This window comes from Phaenicophaeus curvirostris, chromosome 38, assembly GCF_032191515.1.
Source record: "Phaenicophaeus curvirostris isolate KB17595 chromosome 38, BPBGC_Pcur_1.0, whole genome shotgun sequence".
Classification (NCBI taxonomy): domain Eukaryota; kingdom Metazoa; phylum Chordata; class Aves; order Cuculiformes; family Cuculidae; genus Phaenicophaeus; species Phaenicophaeus curvirostris.
Window position 1 is genome coordinate 2,432,154 of NC_091429.1, and position 18,731 is coordinate 2,450,884.

General features: G+C 64.1%; 2 protein-coding genes across 2 annotated transcripts; both read right to left on the reverse strand.

Annotated features, from left to right (window-relative positions):
- Positions 1-2,762: 2,762 nt before the first annotated feature.
- On the reverse strand, positions 2,763-5,453 carry SUOX (sulfite oxidase). The gene is given in 4 exon segments (XM_069879612.1): positions 2,763-3,966; positions 3,968-4,306; positions 5,185-5,317; positions 5,402-5,453. Coding segments are annotated over 4 exon segments (1,614 nt in total). The 5' UTR covers positions 5,443-5,453; the 3' UTR covers positions 2,763-2,865.
- Positions 5,454-7,183: 1,730 nt separating this feature from the next.
- Positions 7,184-18,454, reverse strand: RAB5B (RAB5B, member RAS oncogene family). The gene is made up of 6 exons (XM_069879614.1): positions 18,367-18,454; positions 10,695-10,963; positions 9,419-9,570; positions 9,184-9,306; positions 8,993-9,086; positions 7,184-7,725 (listed from the first exon to the last, which is right to left on the reverse strand). Exons 2-6 carry the CDS (start codon positions 10,855-10,857, stop codon positions 7,610-7,612), a joined length of 648 nt encoding a protein of 215 aa, XP_069735715.1. The 5' UTR covers positions 10,858-10,963; positions 18,367-18,454; the 3' UTR covers positions 7,184-7,609.
- Positions 18,455-18,731: the final 277 nt, after the last annotated feature.

The window sequence follows — 18,731 nt, forward strand, 5'->3', positions numbered from 1 at the left end:
AGGGAGGGCTCAGCCGAGCGCCGAGCCCTCGACCCGCCGCTTAAGGGTTGGGGGGGGGCGGGGGGGACATAGACCCGCAGCCGAGCGCATCGAGCCGCCGCTCAGGGCGGGCAGCGGAGCGCCGAGGGCATCGATGGATTAGCGGGGGCGTGCGAGGGGGGCGGTAATCGATAGCCGATAACGGACCGCCGGTAACGGGCACGGCGCACCCAGAGGCACCGGGACCCCCACAGATCCACCGGGACGAGGTTCCCCAAGGGCTGGGGGGAGGATAAAGGGGTCCCCAGAGGGTTTCGGGTAGGATAATGGGGTCCCCACTAGGGGGCCGGGGGGGATTTGGGGTCCCTAAAGGTTAAAGGGGGGGGATTTGGGGTCCCTAAAGGCTGAGGGGAGAGGATTTGGGGTCCCTAAGGGCGGAGGGGAGAGGATTTGGGGTCCCTAAGGGCTGAGGGAGAGGATTTGGAGTCCCTAAGGGCTGAGGGGGGAGGATTTGGGGTCCCTAAGGGTTAAGGGAGGGGGATTTGGGGTCCCCACTATGGGCCTGACGGGGATTTGGGGTCCCCACTATGGGCCTGGGGGGGATTTTGGGTCCCTAAAGGTTAAAGAGGGAGGATTTGGGGTCCCTAAGGGCTGAGGGGGGAGGATTTGGGGTCCCTAAGGGTTAAGGGGGGGGGGATTTGAGGTCCCCACTATGGGCCTGAGGGGGATTTGGGGTCCCTAAGGGCTGAGGGAGAGGATTTGGGGTCCCTAAGGGTTAAGGGGGGAGGGTTTGGGGTCCCCACTATGGGCCTGGGGGGGGATTTCGGGTCCCTAAGGGTTAATGGAGGGGGATTTGGGGTCCCTAAGGGCTGAGGGGGGAGGATTTGGGGTCCCTAAAGGTTAAAGAGGGGGAATTTGGGGTCCCTAAGGGCTGAGGGGAGAGGATTTGGGGTCCCTAAAGGTTAAAGGAGGGGGATTTGGGGTCTGTAAGGGTTAAGGTGGGGGGGGATTTGGCGTCCCCACTATGGGCCTGGGGGGGATTTTGGGTCCCTAAGGGTTAAAGGGAGGGGATTTGGGGTCCCTAAGGGCTGAGGGGAGGATTTGGGGTCCCTAAGGGTTAAGGGGGGGAGGATTTGGGGTCCGCACTATGGGCCTAAGGGGGATTTGGGGTCCCCACTATGGGCCTGAGGGGGATTTCAGGTCCCTAAGGGCTGAGGGGGGAGGATTTGGGGTCCCCACTATGGGCCTGAGGGGGATTTGGGGTCCCTAAGGGCTGAGGGAGAGGATTTGGGGTCCCTAAGGGCTAAGGGGGAGGGGGATAATGGGGTCCCCACTATGGGCCTGAGGGAGATTTCGGGTCCCTAAGGGTTAATGGGGGGGATTTGGGGTCCCTAAGGGCTGAGGGGGGAGGATTTGGGATCCCTAAAGGTTAAAGAGGGGGAATTTGGGGTCCCTAAGGGCTGAGGGGAGAGGATTTGGGGTCCCCACTATGGGCCTGGGGGGGATTTCGGGTCCCTAAGGGTTAAAGGGAGGGGATTTCGGGTCCCTAAGGGCTGAGAGGGGAGGATTTGGGGTCCCTAAGGGTTAAGGGGGGGAGGATTTGGGGTCCGCACTATGGGCCTGAGGGGGATTTGGGGTCCCCACTATGGGCCTGGGGGGGATTTCAGGTCCCTAAGGGCTGAGGGGGGAGGATTTGGGGTCCCCACTATGGGCCTGAGGGGGATTTGGGGTCCCTAAGGGCTGAGGGAGAGGATTTGGGGTCCCTAAAGGTTAAGGGGGGGGGGTTGGGGTCCCCACTATGGGCCTGGGGGGGATTTCGGGTCCCTAAGGGTTAATGGGGGGGATTTGGGGTCCCCAAGGGCTGAGGGGGGGGATAATGAAGTCCCCACCATGTGGCCTGGGGGTCCCCTGGAGATAAGGCGGGGGGGGGGTCCCATAGGGATGGGATTCTATGGGGTCAGTAGGGTCCCCTAGGGTCAGGATTCCCGGGAGGGAGGGGGCTACAGCGGGTTAAGAAGGTCCCATGGGGTCACGGAGGGTCAGGGGGTCATATAGGGTCCCAGGGTCCCAGATTCAGGGGGGTCCCATAGAGATAAGGGGGGGGGGGGTGTCCCAGAGTCAGGGGCCAGGGGGATCCCAGGTGGTCCTATAGAGTTAGGGGGGGTCCCATAGTGATAAGGGGGGTCTCAGAGTCAGGGGGGACCTATAGAGATAAGAGGCGGGGTGTCCCCATAGAGATAAAGGGGATCCCAAATTCAGCGGGGTCCTATAGAGATAAGGAGGGGTCCTAGAGTCACGGGGATCCCAGAGAGATAAGGGGGGGTGGCCTCAGAGTCAGAGGGGTCCCAAAGAGGTAGGGGGGGTGTCCCAGGTTCAGGGCGGGGTCCTATAGAGATAAGGAGGGATCCTAGAGTCAGGGGGGTCCCATAGAGATAAGGGGGATCCCATAGAGATAAGGAGGGGTTCCAGATTCGGGAGGGGGTCCTATAGACATAAGGGGGAGGTCCCAGAGTCAGGAGGTTCCCATAGAGATAAGGGGGGGTTCCAGAGTCAGGAGGTTCCCATAGAGATAAGGGGGGTTCCCCAGAGTCAGGAGGTTCCCATAGAGATAAGGGGGGGGGGTCCCCGATTCAGGGATTTCCCATAGAGATAAGGGGGGGGTCCCATAGGGTCGGGGGGTCCCACGTCTGTGGTTCAGCGGGTCGGTGGGTTCCCCAGAGCCGCTGTCCCCGCGTCCCCCCAGCCCGTGTCCCCGCGCTGCCCCAGGAAACGGCGAGTCCATAAAAGCTGCGCAATCTTTATGGAGCCACTTTCACACGTCTGGGGGGGCCGTAAAGCGCGGCGACCTTTGAGCCGCCGCGGGCGCCGAGCAGCGGCAAGCGAGGCTCAGCGGGCGACGGTGACGCCGACGCGGTGCCAGGCGTTGCTGAGGACCCCGCGCAGGTTCCAGATGGGCCCCACGCTGTCGGGCTGCACGTTATAACTCTCATCCACGGCCTTGCAGACGATGGCCAACTCGGCGCCCTCCGGCACCTCCGTCTCCAACTCCCACAAGACCCACGCCCACGCTCGCCCCGGCACCGGCTGCTCTCCCGAAAGCCGCGCCACGCGCCAGCTCCGGCCGCCGTCCAGCGAGACGTCCACCCGCACCACGCGGCGCCCGCCGCCGCTCCAGGCGTAACCCTTCACCGTCAGCTCCCCCGCCGGCACCGCCGCGCCGGGCTGAGGGTAGGTGATGGCCGACTGCACCGGCAACTCTTGGATGGCGGGCGCCGTGGAATAATCCACCGTGTCCCAGTCCACGCTGGGGCAAAACCCTTTGTAGTCGTTCTGCTGCCAGTGACTGGGGCTCTCGGCGGGGCTGACGGCCACGCGGTGAAGCCACTTGACGCTACGCGCGCCCACCACGCCGGGCACCACCACGCGGACGGGGAAGCCGTGATCGCGCGGGAGCTCCTGGCCGTTCATCTCGTAAGCCAGCAAGACGTCGTAGGCCGGGTCGATGGCGCGGCGATAGGGGATGGAAGCGCCGTAGGTGGTGCCGCCCACGTCGGCGTCCAAGCCTTCGAAGCAGACGTGCCACTCGCCTTCGAGCTCTTCGCCGAAGCCGGCGTGGAGCAGGACGTCCCGCAGGCGCGCGCCGCCCCACCGCGCCGTGCTGATGGCTCCGATGTCCCACGCCAAGCCCTTCACCGGGCGCACGCGGCTCATCTCGCTGCGGCGGTTGCCGGCGCATTGGAGCGTGGCCGTCACCTCGTGTTTGGGGAAGCCGTCGCGCAGCTCGGCGAGAGAAAGCGACACCCCCCGGCCCCCCGGCCCTTCCACCCGCAGCCGGTAAGCGCCGGGCTCCACCGTGGGCACCGGGAGGTGGTTACGGGTGAAGAAGAGCTCGTTGGGCGTCAAGAAACGCTCGGCCAACAGCTCGGGGGGCGGCTCGGCGTTGAAGGGCTTGTGGCTGTTGACGCGCAGAGCGGGGTGCCGGGGGGGGGTCTCTGGCAAAGGGGTCCTCGGGGAGGGCGGCGGGCGCCGACGCCGCGTCCTGGGGGTGCAGCTCCCCAATTTTATACTCGCGCAGCAGCTCCAGGACGTGGGGTTGGCTGTGGACGGCGTAGAGGGCCCAGAAAGGTTCCAGGGGCCCCCCGGCCGCCAACATCAGCTTCTCGGCCCCCCCGGGATGAAGCTCCACGAAATCGGTGACGTCGAAGACTTCGGTGCCGTGGGTGACCCAGACGCCGTCGCGGGGAGAACGGTGTCGCCCCACCTCCTCCCGCGTGTAGAGGGGGAAAGGGGGTGCAGGGGGGGCCTGCGACGATGCCGCTGCTGCCACCTGGGGGGCCCCGACCCCCCCTAAAATCAGTGCCAAGACCCCCAGGCTCGGGGGGAGGGGGTTATGGCACCGTCTGCCCCCCCCCCCCCCAGCCAGACCGTGGTGTCTCGTGACACAGAATTGGGGGGGACACACAAAGGATTTGGGTGTCCCGGTGTCACCCCCCAACTCATCCAGCCCTCCCGGTGTCCCCCACACCCTGGGATTCAGCTTCCCAGCCCCCCCAGGGTCTCCCCCCACCCCAAGAGAAGGGCCAGGGGGGGCATGGGGAGGGGTGTCCCCCCAGGATCAGGGCAGCTCAGAGACACCCCCCCCCCCAGTCCCAGTGCCCCCCACTCTCATCCCAGTGTCGTCCCCCTGGGGCTCTGTCCCATCCTGATCCCAGGGTGTCCCCCCCCCCACCCCAATCCCGGTACCCCCCCCCCAGTCCCTGTGCCCCCCCCTCCATCCTGGTACCCCCCCCGGTCCCGGTGCTGCCCCCCTCCAGCCCAGTCTCGGTATCCCCACTGGTTCCCGTGCCCCCCCCCTCCCACCCGGGGTCTCCACGGTGGCCCCCCCCCCCCCCCCCCCATCCCGGTGCCCCCAATCCCCATGTCCCCCCAGTCCCCGTGCTGCCCCCCCATCCCGCTGCCCCCCCCCCCCCACTCCATCCCGGTACCCTCCCTCCTGTCCCCCCTTATCCCCGTGCCCCCCTCCATCCCGGTACCCCCCCCCCCGGTCCCCGCTCCATCCCGGTACCTCCCTCTGGTCCCGCTGCCCCTCTCCATCCCGGTCCCCCGGTCCCGGTGCCCCCCATCCCCGTGCTGCCCCCCCCCCCCCCCCTTCCATCCCGGTGCCACCTCCCCCCTCCCGGTGTGTCCGTTCCCCCCCCCGCTCACCCTCCGCCGCCGCTGCCCGTAGGCCAGGGCTGCCCCGAGCCCCAGCAGCGCCGCCAGCACCGGGGCCGCCCCCCGCCCCGCCGGGGGTCCCGGGGGCAGCCGCGAGCAGGGCCGGCGGGGCGGCACCGGGAGCCTGCGGGGAGAACCGGGCTGGCACCCAACCGGGAACCGGGGGAACCGGGAGGGGGGGGTGGGGGGTGTGGGGTGTCGCTCCTACCTGCGCCCGGCGGTGGCGGCTCCAGCCCGGAGCAAAAGCATCGCGGGGGGACCTGGTGGGGACGGGACAGAGCGGCTGCAACGGGAACCGGCACCGGGGACCGGGACACCGGGACTGGAAACCGTTACCGGAGCATCGGGGCCCCGAGGGATGGAAGGAACGGGGGGAAGCGGCCCGCAGGGGTCCCTCGCGGGGCACCCTCGCCCCCCACCCCGCCTCCCCCGTCCCCGGTTCTCCCCTCTACGCACCTGCGTTAACGGCTCCGGTAACGCACCCAGCGCCTGGCGCTGCCGCTTTAAGAGAGGGGCGTGCGGGGGGCGTGGCCTCGCTTTTAAGCCACGCCCCCACCGTAGCGCTATAATGAGCGGGGTGGGCGTGGCTTCTCGCCGCGGGGTCCGCATCGGCGGCGCCTTAAAGGGGCGACGGCCCCGCGGTTAAAGCGGCGAGGCGCGGCTCTTAAAGGGCCAGCGGCACCGGTCCCGTTGCTCGCCCCGGGGCGAGCTGCGAGCAACGCCCGCGGGCCACCGCGCCCCTGGCCGCGCCGATAAGCGTTATCAGGGCAGGGCAGGGCCCTCACACCGCCTGTTGGCACCGGGCAGCTGCTGGAGGCGTCGCTTTCGCTGCTTGATGCCAACAGCCGGGGATCGACTCAACCCTCCACCCCAAAAATCCCTCCCTGAGCACACAAAGGGCTGGTTTTCTTTCCTTCTTTTCGAGTTGTTTGGTTTTTTGCTTTTTTACTTACATTAAATACACCGGTTGAGTTCTGTTACCGCGCTCGTTAATTAATGCGATGGAGGAGCTTCGTCAAAGCCGAAAAGAAAAAAAAAAAAATTAAAGAATCGTTATCAGAGAAGAAGCGAGAAAAAGAAGAAGGAAAAAAAATTAAGAGAGAAAAGCTGCAGCGTCGGGGAGAAGGGGGAGCCCTGGTTAACTACCTGGCACGGATTTGGGGGTGTCCCTGGCTGGAGAGGAGACAGACTCGGTGCTGAGGGGGCTCTGGGGGGGCTGCGGGCTCTGCCCCCGCCGTGGGGGCTTCATACGGGACGGATCCCTCTGCCCCACAGCCCCCCCCCTCCTGCAAACAGGGACACCCCCCCCCCCCCAGCTGCTTGAAGCCCCCCCGGACAGAGCTGGGGGCTTGGGGAGCAGCAGGATGCGCCCCCAGAGCTGGGACCCCAAGGCTCATGCTGCTGCTGCTGCTTCGGGGCATCCCTGGTTTTGGGGTGTCCCCACTTTGAAGGTGTCCCATACTGGGATTTTGAGGCATCCCCACTCCAAAAAGCCCCTGGATTTGGGGTAGCCTCGGGTTTAGGGGGTCTCCACGCACCAGGGGTGCTGCCTGCCTCCCCCCAAAAAGGAAGGGGGGGGTCTCCATAGGGTCTTTCTGCTCCGCTGCCGGGACCCCACGACTCTCCCCAGGGTAAAGTGGAAGTGTGGAGCCTCCTGCCCCGTCGGCCGCCCCCGAAGGGCTCGGATCCAAGAGGAGCGACGGCAAAAGCCAAGGTGCATCGGGACCTTCCCCCGAGTAAAGTGCAAAGCGGAGCCGTCGCCGCCGAGCGAGAGGAGAGGCCGGTGGGATCGGAGTGATTTTTCCCGTCTCCTCTAAAAAAAAAAAACTTCCCAGGCACTTCCAATCCTCCAGCACAAAATAAAAAAAAAAAAAAAAAAAGGCCACCTGGGAAGGTGGGAAGGACGCTGCAGCTTTTCCCCCTCTCCCGACAGCGAAACAGAGGAAATAAAAGGGGAAAATAGTACAAATGAAGAAGAAATCCGTCAGACCCCTGGGAAAAAAAAACGTGTTTCCCGGAGGCTCCGGCTGCTCCGGCCACAGCCTGACCCTGCGAGGCCGCTGCTCCCGTCTCCGGCTCTCGGGGAGGGAGGAAAAAAGAGCCGCGAGCAGGCCCAGGGTTTTTTCCCGGAGCAGGGGAGAGGGAGGAATCGGAAGATCCGGTCGCTATTTGCACTTATAATACAAAGTGAAGAAGAGTTTGTTTTCTCGGAAGTCGAGTCCCCCGGCCGCTTCTCGTGGCGTTGCCGTCGGGAGGTGGTGCCGGGAGCCTTGGCGGTGGTTCCGAAGCATTAAAAAGTGCGGTTGGAAGGAGCTCGGGAAGGGCTGGAGCAGCCGGGAGTCGCCGTGCCGTTAACGGAGGGGAGGTGGGGGACGGGGACGGAGGTGCCGTCCGGCTCGGGGTTGGGGGGGGCCCCTCAGTTGCTACAGCACTGGCTCCGGCTCTGCTGGCTCTGCTCGTGCAGGTCCACGCCTCGGCTCCGGCCGCCCGCGCCGCTCGTGCTCTGCGGCTCGCTCTTCGGGAGCTTCTTGGCTGTGGGGAGACGAGGGAGGTGGGAGAGGGATGAGGGCTCGCGGTGCGGATCAGCCTCGCGGCTGCGGGAGCCGCAACAGCACGAGGGACCCAAGGAACCTCCCTGGTGGGACCCCAGAGCCACCTTATCCAGAGACAGCCCAGTTGGACCCCAGCTGCACCACAGAACCACCCTGGTGGGACCCCAGAGGCACCTCATCCAGAGGCAGCCCAGCCAGATCCCAGAGCCCTCCCAGTTGGATCCCAGTCGCACCATGGAGCCACCCAAGATGGACCCCAGAACCACCTCATCCAGAGCCATTCCAGTTAGACCCTGGCTGCACCATGAAGTCACCCCAGATGGACCCCAGAGCCACCTCATCCAGAACCACCCTGGCTAGATCCCAGAAGCATCCCAGTTGGACCCTGGCTGCATCATGGAACCACCCCAGATGGACCCCAGAGCCACCCTGGTGGGACCCCAGAACCACCTCATCCAAAGCCATCACAGCCAGATCCTGGAGCCATCCCAGTTGGACTCCAGTCGCACCATGGAGCCACCCCAGATGGACCCCAGAGCCACCTCATCCAGAGCCAGCCCAGCCAGATCCCAGAGCCATCCCAGTTGGATCCCAGCTGCACCACGGAGGAACCCTAGATGGACCCCAGAACCACCTCATCCAAACCCACCCTGGCTAGATCCCAGAACCATCCCAGTTGGACCCCGGCTGCACCACAGAGCCACCCCAGAGCCACCCTGGTGGGACGCCAGAGCCATCTCATCCAGAGCCATTGCAGCCAGATCCTGGAGCCACCCCAGTTGGACCCTGGCTGCACCATGAAGTCACCCCAGATGGACCTCAGAGCCACCCTGGTGGGACCCCAGAGCCACCTCATCCAGAACTACCTTGGCTAGATCCCAGAACCATCCCAGTTGGACCCTGGCTGCATCATGGAACCACCCCAGATGGACCCCAGAGCCACCCTGGTGGGACCCCAGAGCCACCTCATCCAGAACTACCTTGGCTAGATCCCAGAACCATCCCAGTTGGACCCCAGCTGCATCATGGAGCCACCCCAGCTGGACCCCAGAGCCACCCTGGTGGGACCCCAGAGCCACCTCATCCAGAGCCACCCTGGCTAGATCCCAGAGCCATCCCAGTTGGACCCCGGCTGCACCACGGAGCCAGGCTCTCCGGAGCGCAGGGCGGGCTCCAGCCCTGCTCAGCCTCCCCAAAACACTCCGGGATGGAAGCTGCACCCCTGGATCCCCCCGTCGCCCCCTCACCGATGGCCAGGAAGAGATCATTGACATTCATCGCCGTCTTGGCCGACGTCTCCATGAACAAGAGGCTGTTGTCATCTGCGTAGGCCTGCGCCTCCTGGAAGAGCGGCCGAGGAGCCGGGTGAGGCTCCGGAAAGCTGGAATCGGAGGAATCTCAGGGCTGGGAAGGACGCGGGGAGCAGCTTTGCACTCACCTCGTACTCCACCATCCTCTTGCTGGCCAAATCGGCCTTGTTGCCGGCCAGGGCGATGACGATGCTGGGGCTGGCCTGGCGCTGCAGCTCCTTCACCCATGTCTTAGCCCGCGCGAAGGTCTCCTGGGAGCAGAGCTGGGATCTCAGGGCTCATCCCATCACTGCGATGAACCCTCAGCCCTCCCCGGAGCCCCCAGAGCCGCCTCGGGGCGGGGGGCGCGGAGCAGGATCTCACCTGGTTGGTGATGTCGTAGACGACGATGGCGGCTTGAGCGCCGCGGTAGTACATGGGGGCCAGGCTGTGGTACCGCTCCTGCCCGGCCGTGTCCCAGATCTCAAACTTCACCGTCGTGTCGTCCAGGCAGACAGACTGTGTCAGGAACGCCGCTGCCGAGAGGGAGAACGGCGTTAGTGTCGCGGTATCCGCTGCGAGAGCGCAGGACGGGGCCTGCAGCCCAAGGGCCAGCCGGCACGCCCGCTCCGTGGCCGCAGCAGGGGGAGGATTAATAGGAATTAAGAATCAGAGAATCAGAGAATCACCAGGTTGGAAAAGACCCACCAGATCATCGAGTCCAACCATTCCCATCAATCACTAACCCATGGCCCTCAGCACCTCGTCCACCCGGCCCTTAAACCCCTCCAGGGAAGGGGACTCAACCCCCTCCCCGGGCAGCCTCGGACAGGGACCAATAACCCTTTCCATGAGAAATTTATTCCTGATGTCCAGCCTGACCCTCCCCTGGTGGAGCTTGAGGCCATTCCCTCTCGTCCTGTCCCCTGGCCCTTGGGAGAAGAGCCCAGCTCCCTCCTCTCCACAACCTCCTCTCAGGGAGTTGCAGAGAGCAATGAGGTCTCCCCTCAGCCTCCTCTTCTCCAGCCTAAACCCCCCCAGCTCTCTCAGCCGCTCCTCTTCTTCTCCAGCCCCCTCCCCAGCTTCCTTGCTCTTCTCTGGACTCGCTCCAGAGCCTCAACATCCTTCTTGTGGGGAGGGGCCAGAACTGACCCCAGGATTCGAGGAGCGGTCTCCCCAGGGCCGAGGCCAGAGGGAGAAGAACCTCCCTGGCCCTGCTGGCCACGCCGGCTCTGATCCAAGCCAAGATGCCCTTGGCCTTCTTGGCCCCCTGGGCCCCTGCTGGCTCCTGTTCAACCAACCCCCCCAGGTCCTTCTCCTCCAGGCACTTTCCAGCCAGACTTCTCCTAGTCTGGAGCTGCTCAGGGTTGTTGTGCCCCAAGGGCAGGACCCGGCGTTTGGCCTCGTTAAACCTCCTGCCGTTGGTCTCAGCCCATGGATCCAGCCTGTTCCGATCCCTTTGGAGCCTCCCGACCCTCCAGCAGATCCAGCTTCCACCCAGCTCAGTGTCATCCCCAAACTTGCTCAGGGTGCCCTCGATGCCTTCATCCAGGTCACTGATAAGACCCTGAATGGGGCTGGGGCCACCACTGAGCGCTGGGGACACCGCCTGGAGCTGTAAGCGGGACGGATTCGGGCTGGGGGCACTTGGGGAACTCACCGCCGATGGTGCTTTCCTGGTACTCATGGAACTGGCCCTTGACGAAGCGCAGCACCAGGCTGGATTTCCCCACCGCCGACTCCCCCAGTAGCACCAGTTTGAACTGGCAGATCTTACTGGCTTGGGACTGCCCGTTCGGCCTGGCTGCTCCTCGGCTGCTCATGGCCGGCGGCTGCTGCTGGCGCGATCCGGAGAGCCGCGAAGGCACCGAGGCGTCGGCGCGGGGCACGGGGGGCGCAGGGCGCTGGCTGTCGATCCGCTCGCCTGTCCTGGAAGGAAGAGAGAGAGGGGTCGGCACATCAAAACGAAGCTCTCGGGGACCTTCCTGCCCTCGGAGACACGCTCGGCCGAGCTGCAGTGGGAAAACACCCTCCTGCCTCCAGCTGGGACGTGCTCCGCGGTCTGGGGTCTTTCCCTGGACACGGGATCATTCCCAGGGATCTTTCCCTGGACACGGGATCATTCCCTGGGGTCTTTCCCCAGGACCCGGGATCATTCCCTGGGGTCTTTCCCCAGGACATGGGATCATTCCCTGGGGTCTTTCCCAGGACACGGGATCAATCCCTGGGCTCTTTCCCCAGGACACGGGATCATTCCCTGGGGTCTTTCCCCAGGACACGGGATCATTCCCTGGGCTCTTTCTCCAGGACACGGGATCATTCCCAGGGATCTTTCCCTGGACACGGGATCATTCCCTGGGGTCTTTTCCCAGGACACGGGATCATTCCCTGGGCTCTTTCCCCAGGACACGGGATCATTCCCTGGGGTCTTTCCCTGGACACGGGATCATTCCCTGGGATCTTTCCCCAGGACACAGGATCATTCCCTGGGATCTTTCCCAGGACACGGGATCATTCCCTGGGATCTTTCTGCAGGACACGGGATCATTCCCAGGGATCTTTCCCTGGACATGGGATCATTCCCTGGGATCTTTCCCAGGACCCGGGATCATTCCCTGGGGTCTTTCTGCAGGACACGGGATCATTCCCTGGGATCTTCCCCAGGACACGGGATCATTCCCTGGGGTCTTTTCCCAGGACACGGGATCATTCCCTGGGCTCTTTCCCAGGACACGGGATCAATCCCTGGGCTCTTTCCCCAGGACACGGGATCATTCCCTGGGCTCTTTCTCCAGGACACGGGATCATTCCCAGGGATCTTTCCCAGGACACGGGATCATTCCCTGGGCTCTTTCCCCAGGACATGGGATCATTCCCTGGGCTCTTTCCCCAGGACACGGGATCATTCCCTGGGGTCTTTCCCCAGGACACGGGATCATTCCCTGGGCTCTTTCTCCAGGACACGGGATCATTCCCAGGGATCTTTCCCAGGACCCGGGATCATTCCCTGGGGTCTTTCTGCAGGACACGGGATCATTCCCTGGGATCTTCCCCAGGACACGGGATCATTCCCTGGGGTCTTTTCCCAGGACACGGGATCATTCCCTGGGCTCTTTCCCCAGGACACGGAATCATTCCCTGGGCTCTTTCCCCAGGACATGGGATCATTCCCTGGGCTCTTTCTCCAGGACATGGGATCATTCCCTGGGGTCTTTCCCTGGACATGGGATCATTCCCTGGGCTCTTTCCCCAGGACACAGGATCATTCCCTGGGATCTTTCCCAGGACACGGGATCATTCCCTGGGCTCTTTCCCCAGGACATGGGATCATTCCCTGGGGTCTTTCCCTGGACACGGGATCATTCCCTGGGATCTTTCCCCAGGACACAGGATCATTCCCTGGGATCTTTCCCAGGACACGGGATCATTCCCTGGGATCTTTCTGCAGGACACGGGATCATTCCCAGGGATCTTTCCCTGGACATGGGATCATTCCCTGGGGTCTTTCTCCAGGACCCAGGATCATTCCCTGGGCTCTTTCCCCAGGACACGGGATCATTCCCTGGGATCTTTCTCCAGGACATGGGATCATTCCCTGGGGTCTTTCCCTGGACACGGGATCATTCCCTGGGGTCTTCCCCAGGACACGGGATCATTCCCAGGGCTCTTTCCCCAGATCCGAGTCTTCCCCCAAGGGATGTCCCTGGCTCTGTGTGCCCGCAGCAGCCCGGGGCACAAACCCCAAGGCCACAGCCCCGCTCTCTCCATTCCTGAGGGATTTCAGGGAAGGAGCCAAGCGTGGAGCCGGCAGCCGGGAGGATCCTGGCGTCCGAGGAGCTGGGAGTGAGTCAGCAGCCCAGTCCTCTCGCTCGTGGGACACACGGACGGGAGCCGCTCCGGGCCTGGCTCGCGCTTGTTTACACAGCAGCCAGGGAGATGCCAGAACCGCTTGGGCTGCCGGGAGGAGGAGCTGGATCCAAACTCCCCAGCGGCGCCGCCAAGTCCCTCAGGTTTGGGAGCGTTTGTCCTCTTTTGGTTTTGTTTCCCATGTCGGAGCCGCCTGGGCTGGGGGGGACAGAATGAATCCCCCTCCCAGCACTTCATGGAATAGTTTGGGTTGGAAGGGACCTTAAAGATCATCCAGTTCCAACCCTGCTGTCATGGGAAGGGACATCCCACTGGATCAGGGGCTCCAAGCCCCATCCAACGTGGTCTTCAACACCTCCAGGGATGGGGCAGCCACATCTTCCTTGGGAACCTGTGTCCACCACTCTTATTGTGAAGAAACTCCTCCTATGTCCAGTCTAAATCGTCCCCTCTCCAGTTTATCCCCATTGCTCCTCATCCCATCACCACAAGCCTTTATGAACAGCCCCTCTCCAGCTTTCTTGAAGCCCCTTCAGGTACTGGAAGGTCTCTATAAGGTCTCTTCTCCAGGCTGAACAACCCCAACTCTCTCAGCCTGTCCTCATATGGATGTTCTCCAGCCCTCAGATCATCCTTGTAGCCTCCTCTAGACCCGTTCCAGCACTCCCATCCCTGCCCGCTCCGATCCAGGCACTGGTGGGATTGAGCACAGCACCTAGAACTCCACAGCTTCCTGAAACCCCCAGGGAACATCAAGGCTCCCCGAATCCGTGGGGTGGGTGCTCGGAGAAGATGGAACCTGAGGCCCATCAGGGAGCGAGGGCTGGAGGATCGGCCACATGAAGACAGGCTGAGAGAGTTGGGGTTGTTCAGCCTGGAGAGGAGAAGGCTCTGAGGAGACCTTAGAGAGAACTTCCAGACCTGAAGGGGCTCCAAGAAAGCTGGGGAGGGGCTGTTCATAAAGGCTTGTGGTGATGGGATGAGGTGGAATGGGGATAAACTGGAGAGAGGCAGGTTTAGGCTTGATATAAGGAAGAATTTCTTCACCATGAGAGTGGGGAGACGCTAGAGCACGTTGCCCAGAGCAGTGGTGGCTGCCCCATCCCTGGAGGGGTTGAAGACCATGTTGGATGGGGCTTGGAGCCCCTGATCCAGTGGGATGTCCCTGCCCATGGCAGCAGGGTTGGAACTGGATGATCTTTAAGGTCCCTTCCAAGCCAAACTATTCTAGGATTCGGTCTTCCCCTTGTATCTCCCGGATCCCAAGGATTTCTCGGCAGCGGCAGAGCCAGGCAGGCAACGGGACGGGCATCGCCGAGACGGCTCGCGGGAAGCCGTCTGGTCCCCGTTCCTCTTTCTCTTCTACCTGGAGCCACGAGAAGCACTAAAGAAACCCCGGCGCCCGCCCGGCACTGATCCCAGCCCTTCCCAGAGCCCTCCAGGAGAAGCAGAATCACCCTCGTCTCCCAAACCGCTCAGCGAAGCTCTGGCTACACCAACCCCTCGGCACGGCCGCTTCGTCTCCGGCACCAGCCTCCTACCAGTTCATAGAATCATGGAATAACCAGGTTGGAAGAGACCCAACCGGCTCATCGAGTCCAACCATTCCCATCAATTCTCCGTGGTTTGATCCCAAAAACCATCGGGAGAGCTCAGGAGGGACAAAGCCAGGCACAGACGAGGCTCGGGATGGTTCCTGCCCAGCGCCGCGGAGCAGTCGGAGGCAGAGCGGAAGATTTTCCAAGTATTTCAAGTATTTGGAGCAGAATTCCCTGCCCGAGGCGGCTCCTGTGCCAGGCGCTTCCGCAGGCTGCGAGCCACGGCCGGGCCTGCGCCCATCCCGAGGGTGGAAGCCTGGATCCCTCTTGCCTTGAGGACACACGGACATGGGCCAGCCAGGACCCCCAGGACATACAGACAGGGACATACGGACAGGGACACACGGACACAGGCCAGCCAGGAGCCCCGGGACACATGGACAGGGACATACGGACAGGGACACATGGACACGGGCCAGCCAGGAGCCCTGGGACACATGGACAGGGACATACGGACAGGGATGCATGGACACGGGCCAGCCAGGACCCCCAGGACACATGGACAGGGACATACGGACAGGGACACACGGACACGGGCCAGCCAGGACCCCCAGGACATACAGACAGGGACATACGGACAGGGACACACGGACACAGGCCAGCCAGGAGCCCCGGGACACATGGACAGGGACACATGGACACGGGCCAGCCAGGACCCCCAGGACATACAGACAGGGACATACGGACAGGGACACACGGACACGGGCCAGCCAGGACCCCCAGGACATACAGACAGGGACATACGGACAGGGACACACGGACACAGGCCAGCCAGGAGCCCCGGGACACATGGACAGGGACATACGGACAGGGATACAGGGACACGGGCCAGCCAGGAGCCCCGGGACACACAGACAGGGACACACGGACACAGGGACAGGGATCACTAGGACACATGGACAGGGACACACGGACAGGGGCCAGCCAGGAGCCCTGGGACACAGGGACAGGGACACACGGACACAGGGACAGGGACAAACGGACAGGATCCAGCCAGGACCTTCCACCACGGGCAGCCGGCTGGCCCCTGCGCCTCTCCGGCCGCTCGGCACAGCTCTCAGCACTGGATGGACCTTCCTCTCCATCCTCCTCCTCCTCCTTCTCCTCCAGGAGCTGCTCCCTCCCCACTTGAAGCTGCTCCCGGCTCCGGCTGTTCCCACCGGAGCTTCCAAGGTCTGGATGGCCCCGTCCTGGTGCCCACTTGGCCCCCGAGATCCCGGCCAGGGCCAATGATCCATCATGAGGACCCGAATCTCAAACCCACCACGAATCCCACCCGTGCCGGGGCTCCTCTCCTCATTCCGCAAGACCTAAATCCACCTTCTCGGGGATGAGCCGAGGTTTCCGAGCCCCGGAAGATCTGCAGCCCCCCGAGACAACCGAGCATCCCACCGGCACGGCTCACGGCAGGATGGGAAGCGGAATACGCCGGTGGAACCCGCTGCGATGAATCCACTGCCCTGGAAGAGGCTTCCCAGGATGAGGGTTGTGCCAGCGGCAACACCGGCGCCGCGGGGAACGCCAGGCTGCCTCCTTCCATCCCCGCCGCGATCCCACGGCTCGAGGAGCCCGGAGAGCCGCAACCGGAGAGGGTTGCGCCAGCCAAGCCAACTGCTTCCCTGTTGCTTTTCCTCTGGCTCAATCGCCCTCGTTGAGGGGGGGGTCCCGGTTATAGAGAGACTCCGGCTTTGCCGCGCGGCGCTGCCGGGACAGCGGAGCCGGCACAGAGGCAGCAAACACCACCAAGAGCACACGAAGCCATCGCGGGGCTCTCTGTGTTCGGCATCGCTCGGTGAGGCTGAGATCTCAGGGCTCGGCCGGCTCGGTATCGGTGAGCGCTGGATCTTCTGGTATCTCCAGCCCCGACGCGCTCAAGGCCACCCAGGAGGGATTCCGAGCCGGCAAAACCAGCGACTCCCACGTGGATTTGAGGGATCCGGTTTGGCACACAAGGCCCACGGCTGGGGGACACTTGAGGGGACAGGAGCCCCGCGAGCTGCGGATCCAAGAGAACGGTGTGTGGCTGGCAGCTCTTCCACACCCGCACCTCGTCCTGCGCCGCCTCATAGAGCCAGAGAATCACCAGGTTGGAAAAGACCCACGGGATCATCGAGTCCAACCATTCCCATCAATCACTAACCCGTGTCCCTCAGCACCTCGGCCACCCGGCCCTTAAACCCCTCCAGGGAAGGGGACTCAACCCCCTCCCTGGGCAGCCTCTGCCACTGCCCAATGACCCTTTCCACGATAAATTTTTTCCTGATGTCCAGCCTGAACCTCCCCTGGTGGAGCTTGAGGCCATTCCCTCTCGTCCTGTCCCCTGTCCCTTGGGAGAAGAGCCCAGCTCCCTCCTCTCCACAACCTCCTCTCAGGGAGTTGCAGAGAGCAATGAGGTCTCCCCTCAGCCTCCTCTTCTCCAGCCTAAACACCCCCAGCTCTCTCAGCCGCGCCTGCAAAGATCATGGAACCAGGGGCTGGGTTGGGTTGGAAGGGACCTCAAAGCTCATCCAGGTCCAACCAGGGACACCTCCCTCTGGATCAGGGGCTCCAAACCCCATCCAACCTCACCTCGAACACCTCCAGGGATGGGGCAGCCACCACTGCTCTGGGCAACCTGGGCCAGGGCCTCCCCACCCTCCCAGGAGAACATTTCACCCTAAGATCTCATCTCAATCTCTGCTCTTTCAGCTCAAACCCCTCCTCCCTTGTCCTCTCCCTGATCAAGAGCCCCTCCCCAGCCTTCCTGGAGCTCCTTTCAATGCTAGAAGCTGCTATAAGGTCTCCCCTCAGCCTCCTCTTCTCCAGGCTAAACACCCCCAGCTCTCTCAGCCGCTCCTCTTCTTCTCCAGCCCCCTCCCCAGCTTCCTTGCTCTTCTCTGGACTCGCTCCAGAGCCTCAACATCCTTCTTGTGGGGAAGGCCCAGAACTGACCCCAGGATTCGAGGAGCGGTCTCCCCAGGGCCGAGGCCAGAGGGAGAAGAACCTCCCTGGCCCTGCTGGCCACGCCGGGTCTGATCCAAGCCAAGATGCCCTTGGCCTTCTTGGCCACCTGGGCCCCTGCTGGCTCCTGTTCCACCAACACCCCCAGGTCCTTCTCCTCCAGGCACTTTCCAGCCAGACTTCTCCTAGGCTGGAGCTGCTCAGGGTTGTTGTGCCCCAAGGGCAGGACCCGCCGTGTGGCCCCGTTAACCCTCCTGCCGCAGCCCCTGTCGCCCTGAGCTCGGGAAGCGCCGGGCCCGGCTCTGGGCTCGGTGGGAGGTTGGGAACCCCAGGGCCTCTCCCGGCTCACCGGGACAGCTCAGCTCCCCCCACCCCGTGTCCGTGATTCCCAACTACTGGGGGTTCACGCCGGGGCCTCCCAGGGGATAAACGGCAGCGCCGGGCCCGCATCGGGAACCCCTCGGTTACCGGGAAAGCCACCGGGACCCCGACGGGCACCGGGAACCGCGCTGAGCACCCCGATTACCTCGGTTACCGGGAACCCCGCGCACACCAGGGCCTCCTATAGGGCACCGGGAACTCCCGATCGGGATCCCCCTCGGCACCGAGAAGCCCTCGGTTACCGAGAGCCGACCGGGCCCTCCCTCAGGCCCCGGGAGGCCCAGCTCGGGACCGCCCCCAACCGACTCCCCCTCCAATCACATCGAGACCCCTCGGTTACCGGGACACCCCCAGACCGGGCTTCCTCGTAGCCGGTGACGCGGGGGGAGCCCCGGGAAGCCCCGATCGCGGCGGGGCCGGGGGTGGGGAGGGACCGAAGGCCCCGGCTACCCGCCCCGAGCACCCGCCCCGGTCCCAGGGCCTCCCCCCCGGTGTCTCCGCCCCCCTCGCCGGTGTCCCAGCCCTCTCCCCCGGTCCCCCCGGTACCTCTGCCCCGTCCCGGCCCCTCCCGAGCGCACAAACAGGGGATCCGCCGAACCCTCCCGGCGCGGGCGGGACCAGGCGGCGGTTCCGCCAATGGGCGGCGCGGAGGCCGCGCCACTTCCGGTCGGCGCGGCCAATGGGAGCGGCCGCCCCGCGAGGCCCCGCCCCCTGGCCGGCGCGGGAGCCAATCAGCGCCGCGGGGCGCGCGGACGGGCGGCGGCGCGGCCAATGAGAGGGAGTGACGTCACGCGGAAGGCGGGGCTTGCGGGGTGAGCGACGGGCGGCGAGGGGAGAGGGCGGTGACAAATAAGGTGATCTCGGGGGGCGGGGCTTGCCGCCGGGGGAACCAATGAGAGCGCAGGGCGGTA

Excerpts from the sequence above, each read along its gene's own strand:
- RAB5B (XM_069879614.1), bottom strand. The coding sequence starts at position 10,857 with ATGAGCAGCCGAGGAGCAGCCAGGCCGAACGGGCAGTCCCAAGCCAGT. Across the intron at positions 9,307-9,418 it reads TCTACGACATCACCAACCAG|GAGACCTTCGCGCGGGCTAA; the intron begins GTGAGATCCTGC and ends CTCTGCTCCCAG. Across the intron at positions 9,087-9,183 it reads AGAGGATGGTGGAGTACGAG|GAGGCGCAGGCCTACGCAGA; the intron begins GTGAGTGCAAAG and ends CCGCTCTTCCAG.